At 37.6% G+C, this 6,558-nt stretch overlaps 1 protein-coding gene across 1 annotated transcript in view; it reads right to left on the reverse strand.

The window, feature by feature from the left end:
* Positions 1-6,558, reverse strand: part of LOC105618897 (cysteine-rich motor neuron 1 protein-like) — a 179,723-nt gene that overhangs the window by 6,367 nt on the left and 166,798 nt on the right. Inside the window, exons 3-4 of the mRNA XM_012200427.1 lie at positions 954-1,136; positions 212-397 (exon numbers count right to left, since the gene is read on the reverse strand). Coding sequence (XP_012055817.1) covers positions 212-397; positions 954-1,136 — 369 coding nt within the window. The remainder of the gene's footprint in view (positions 1-211; positions 398-953; positions 1,137-6,558) is intronic.

The raw sequence follows: 6,558 nt of genomic DNA on the forward strand, positions 1-6,558 counted from the left end.
GAGAGAGAGAGAGGAGGGGCGGAAGCAGAGAGGCAGAAAGAGAGAAAGATAGGACACATTGAAGCGCAACATCAGCGAGAGAGAAAGAGAAAGAGCCAGGAGAGAGGAAAGCAGATTCCTGAGATATCGATCCGATGTACGACATATCGTCCCGCGCGCTGTCCCTATCACCTGACAGAAGCCAGCTTCGATTACGACCTTTCGTAATTACCTGAGGGTCTGCAGTCATGAAGGGGGCAACAGCTACCGGGTGTCTCGGGCTTGGCCGCCCGCACTTCGATCGGCCGTTGACCAGATCGGCACTTAGGTGGCGGACATGTCGGGACGCACTTGCAGATACCATCGTCCGTCAGGACGCTATCTTCAGGACAAAATGACTCAGTCCGATGATGGTGATCTGCAAAACCGATGTGAATCAACACTATAAATTTATGTTACAGACTCGTTAAATGAGAAAGATGTATAATATTCTAGTTTTATGCTTATCGCATTAATTATTGTGTACGGCAATTATATAATATATTAATTATATAATATATTATAAACGATATTTATATTTCTTAACTATCGATATTTTAAATCGGTATAAAGAGAAATGTATTTTTAATTTTATGAACGATAAACGTTGTACTCCAACGACGCGGGCGATGACACTTGATATTTTATATATCTTTCGAGATTTTATTTAGTGTTTAGCTTCAAGTGCAATACGTTTTTGTTTATATAAAGTGCACAATGTTTCATCTTGGTTGTCTATAGTCAACATTATCATCAATCTAACAGTTTTTCAAATGATCGGATTTAATCAAAGAAAAAGCGCGATATTTACACCACCATCGTCGTATCATTTTCTTGATTCCGCAATAGTTCCGATCTTACCACGCGCGAAGCCGTTACACTTGGCAAACATTATTTTCCACTGCGAACACGGCCCCTTTTATGGATTCTATTACCTGAGGGAACGCAGTTGTAGCGCGGGCAGCAGTTACCGGGGATGTCGGAAAATGACCCCCTCACCAACACCGCCTGCTGACCCGGTCGGCACTTGTGGGGTGGACAATCCGCACATTTGCAACCACCGCCATTCTCGTTCGGCACGCTGTCCTGCGGGCAGTCGTCGACACTGTTCACGGCTCCTTGAAACAGAAAAATTGTCACCGAGATTAACGTCAGGACCAGAATTCCCGGAGACGATCGACGATATGTTCGACGGCACCGTTAAAACGCTCCCCGTCGAAAGATATCTCCTGAGATGTTGGATATCTCGGGATTCTTCTCCAAATGCTTGAAATTGCGCCAGGCTATTCGGTGTACTTTATTATCAATGGTACTTTGCACCAATTTGCTGTCGTACAGAGTACCTGAGAGTTACGACCATTACTTTCGTATATTCCTCGACCGATTTAAAGAAAATTTATCGTTGGCAGATATGTTAAGGTACAAATATATCCGAGTCCCGGGCCATAATTCTAAGACATTCTACATGGAAAGATAATTTTAATTATTTTGATTTTTTTTTAATTTTATGGCATATAATATATTCGAATAAGATAGAGAGTTCCAAGAAAATATGTATATTATTACCAGGAACTTGTTCGCAGATGATATCTATTCGGTTTTTATATATTCATTATTCAGTTCATTAATTAAGTTTCAAACTAAGCGACAATGACTCGTTTCTTTTTCGTTCAAAATAATATAATGGCGATAGTAATTTCCTGAAAATAAATTTTGCACGCTGCCTTTCCCAGCCTGTCGCGAATAAATCTTTTTAACTCCTTCCCATTAATAATCTAATAGCAAACGCTCTGTAATTATGTTGATATATGTGATAGGCAAACGTGTGCGCATCTTCGTGTAAAAGATGTCGGTTCTTCTATGTGGACCGCTGTGCACCGTGTCACAAGTTATATGCATCAGTGACATTAATATAAATTCCCAAATGAGTAAAGAAAAGAGATATATCCTTGTCAGAGACATGGCGAAAATCGATTATTTTATTCAGCGGATTATTCCGACTGAAGATAAACACGTATTGTCCCATGTGTTCGCGAAAGTTCCGTCGTGCTGGAGATACGGAAGGAGAAAAATAGCGAGCTTGATGGATGCCAAATCGAAAATCTCAGAGGTATGCAATGCGCTGAGATATAAAGAGAATGATAAGCGAAATAAGAAGATAGTACAAATCCATTTTTGTCGGCGCACCGCTAAATTCCATTCTGACAGTTTTATACACGGAAGCGAATTTTCTAACGATTCATTTACAACCGTCGCGTCTCTATATTTGTTTCTATATGGGAATAAACATGATATTCTTGTATCATGGGAATAAACACTCGAGCGAAGTAGAAATTTCGAAGACATCGTAAAGAGAGACGTTTGAAGTTAGATATTCAGAGACATCGTATTTAATTACGAGATGACTATATATTCTCGGAACTCTATCACACTACGCAAATGTTCATAACGTGAATCATCGCTGTCTCATACATACTAAATATGTTTGTTTGCATATAGAGATAATTTCTTGCAGATTACATTCGTATGGTTCCAAGTTGATCTTGAAAGTTCAGCGAATTGTGTTGTTAGTGAAATGGTTACAATTGGAATTCTCACATCATCGTTCATACTGGAAAAAATTATTAAATCTTAATACATATTTCTGAATAATACTAAGGAAACATTTACTTATAGTAAATAAATACTTATAGTAAATAAATACTAACTCAATTACTCAATAAAAAAATGATAGTTTAATCAAATTAAGTGTTCTTGCGTCAAATAAATACATGTCTACATTTAGTAAATATTTATTAGAAATATTCAAACAAATATTTATTAAAACTATTTTTACAGTGCATAATTTTTCAAATAATTGTATTTTTATTATGTAGTTTGTTGTCACTGTTGTCGCGTTATAAAAGAATTTTAAAATTAATCTAAAAATTTTCATAGCATACATCGCTAAAATGTAAATGTGCAATATAAGAGTTTATTGTTGATTCTATCATAAGATATCGTAAATGACATTCCGAGAAGAATATTGAAGAACATTGTAAGTAATTGCGTAACTGCGAGCGACATCAGAATCTCTTACAGTTAAGTGATATCACAACGAAAAACCGCAGATGTGAAAGAAACACGTCAGGGAGAAAAGAAAAAGTTTAAACTTGTCCTTTGTATAAATTCGGAAAAGCAGAGTTCGTACATGTACAGGGCGAAGACATTTCTTCGCTATAGCTGTTAAGGAAAGTGAGATATGTAGATATTCAAAATTTTTAGAATCATCTAACACATGAAACTGCAAGGAAGAATCTTGCGAGACAAACGCAGATCTTCGATAGAAATTCAAAATTCAGTTACACAAAATATAATTTAAAAAGTCGTCTTCTAAAATACTTTTATAGAAAAGAAGGCCAGTGAAAATAATCGTAATGTAAAGAATGAAAAGGAATTGCTTCCACAATTAAAAGTTTCCCCTCTGAAATTTGAGAAAGCTGATTCTCTCAAAACTTCGTTTACGTATCTTAATGGACCTTAATCCTACCCATGAAAGTTTTATGTCGAACGTCTCGCTCACTTTTGGGTGATCTAAAATATACATCACAGAATATACGAAGATAGTATTTTAGTATTTTCACCTTTATAGATATAAGGGCCGCCACTTCAATGACATTTTTTATTATCAAAGTGGTCCTTACTAACATTCATTACACACATGCCAGAAGTCTCATCGAAATTGGTGATTGCGGTTGATCCGTTGGATGAGTCTGCACATCCTCTGGAACGCGCAATCCGCTATACCTATATACTCAGCGAGAGGAGAGATCGATGACTTAACCGCGAGAACGCCGTGTGCATGATGCATTCGTAGTGCATTTCGTGTCACGACCAGTCGTCCGTTCGTTCTTTGCGTTTCGGCCGCTGACATGACAGAAACGAGAAGATACGATCTTCTCCTTCTCGATGCCGGTTGCACGCAGCCTCTTTGTGTTCGGCTTTCGCAATTTCGCGCCGGAGATTTCGGGGTCGGATAAGTCCCGTCCTCGTTACCGCCGCCGGCAAGAAACGGCGAAGAAGAAACGAATAAAACGCGCCTTTCGGTTTTCGACGGCTTTCGGCTTTCGGCGTGACTGAAATATAGTCGGTCAAAGGTTATGCCACGGTAAGTCGTTTAACCGAAAGGGCTACGGAGGCCTCTTTCTTCTTCTCTCACAGACCCTCAGTTCGCGAAAATCTTCCTAATATCCTTTTCGGCGATCAAAGAACGATATCCGTTAGATTTTATTGTCTACTTGAAGTCATGGTTTAACGCTCAACAATTTAGTTGCTTTAAAATCTTTTTGAGAAGAGCATATTTTAGATTAGATTTTATCCGTTTTTTTTTCATTTTTTTATTATTGGATTGTTTCCGAATTAAAATGAGATTGAAAGCTATCATAATTATTATAATAAACTTTCGTTATCATGAATTTTTAACATTCGTATAAATAAAGCTCTTCATGTATTTGAAGAGCAAAGAACAAATTTTCCCATAAAAGCTTATGATCAAATTTGATTAAAGCTATTTGATTAATTTTATTTTTTCTCTCCTAAAAAATATACTTTATTTGCAATACTGATTATACAACAAGATCTTATAATAAAAAAGATCATATAGCTAATCTATTATTAAGTCTTTTAGTAAATATTATAAGTGATATAAATATTAATCTAACTTAAATTTCATACTTTTTCATAATTTATAGTAAAATGTAAGCTACAGAAAGACTTGTATTAATCATAAGAATGGATCATGGATCAAGATATGTTAAAATATCAAGTTTAAAGATTCCATAAGGTTTAATACAAAAAATTGTAGTTTATATTCCTCGATTGAGATTGGCTCATAAATTTCCGGAAAATGTAGACGTATTTCCGGATGACCGTAAAACTAAACTCGTTTTTCAAGGGCAATTTGAAAGAATGGAGTCACGTGATAGGATAAGTACTCTTTCCTCTCTGTGTCCTTACATCCCACCACAGCCCTCCTATTTTTTTCAAGAGTCCTTGTCCACGGAATCGATCGACTTATCTGTACCCTTCCATACTTTAAGTGTTCGTTCTTTGGCAGATAGTCCGCCTTGGGCACGCATAAATCCCTAAAGATATCAGAGATGGCTGAGAAGTAACCAGCGAAATTAACTTTAAAGGGTAAAAGATAAGGCACGGAAGAAAGGATGGGCGAAAATTAGCTTTCGTTTCAGAGAGACAATTTTGGGAAACGAAGTAATATCCACGCGGTGGAATCGCGATTCGCGTTACGATACGATCGATATGCCAGCTGATTTATTTCAGCGAGACGGTACGATATACCTCGTGAAACGATGGTAGTGAATGAGGAGAGGAAAGTGGGTAATTTCCTGCGAAAAATAACATCGTGCGGTGCCCACGAAACGGGCAGGCGCTATGAGGAGGAAGTCCTGATTGCTGCCCCCCCGTTGCTCCTTCGACAGTGACGAATGACTGACGAAGGTTCGTTTTGTATTAATAATCGCCCGCTCACACTCTGGACACAATCTTCCTCCAGGAAGCATATTCTCAATTGAGTATTATACGTTATCGTTATGTATTATCGAACGTGCACGAAATAAACGAAAGTTCACTTGAAAAGAAAAAGATGAATTATGATAACGAAAATTGCATACAAAATATTTTCTTTGATCAATATCCCTGAGTCACGTTTTAATGAAAAAAAATATTATACAACGAAGTATTTTATTATTGTGTCAATTGTTTTATTATTGTGTCCATAGTTTGTCAATTATGTCCAGCAAATGAGACAACATAATATTCGATTAGACGTATACAAATAAAATTTAGCATAATTGATGATGTGACCAAACTGAGTGATTGCTACATTTTTATATAATTTTAATGTTACATTGGTACACGCGCTGTTACACAAAAAACATGAAAAGAAATACCATTCGTTGTAGAATTACATCGTCGAAAACAATACCAATGGAAAATATAGTGCTCGATTTCATTGGACGGTCTATTATTTGGCAAAATCACGTGACCGGTATGCAATGGGAGGCTTGCGCGTTGCTTGCGCCAACAATAAGTTCATTTAGTATGCAAGAGTTAGAGCGGGCTGCGTCCAGGCCAGGAGGAGGCTAATGCAATATCCTCGGTACGAGAGCCTGCTCGCTGTCAGTTCTTTCGCGCGTTTTACGTCACGACAGCCTTATCCCGATATGCTTTTCTAGGTTGGTGTATTCGGCACCATCCGCACGAATGCTCCTCCAATCTTCTTCTTTTTTGCCACGGCGTTGCATCGCCAGCGCAATACTAATCGCTGTACTAATTTGGCGTTTCTATGCCGAGCAATCGCGGCCGTACTTATTTATTTATTCCATTCAATCGTATTCTCGTTTTTCATTACGCGCCCCGACGTATTTTCTCCTTCGTTATCGCTTCACCCTCGTAATTTATATTTCTGTTATTATTGGAAAAGTTCTCTACCCGGAGCTCGATGAAAATTTATTTCCAGGCTGTCTCTCTCTCTCTCTCTCT

The sequence above is a fragment of the Atta cephalotes genome (genome assembly GCF_000143395.1).
Source record: "Atta cephalotes unplaced genomic scaffold scaffold00018, whole genome shotgun sequence".
Classification (NCBI taxonomy): Eukaryota; Metazoa; Arthropoda; class Insecta; order Hymenoptera; family Formicidae; genus Atta; species Atta cephalotes.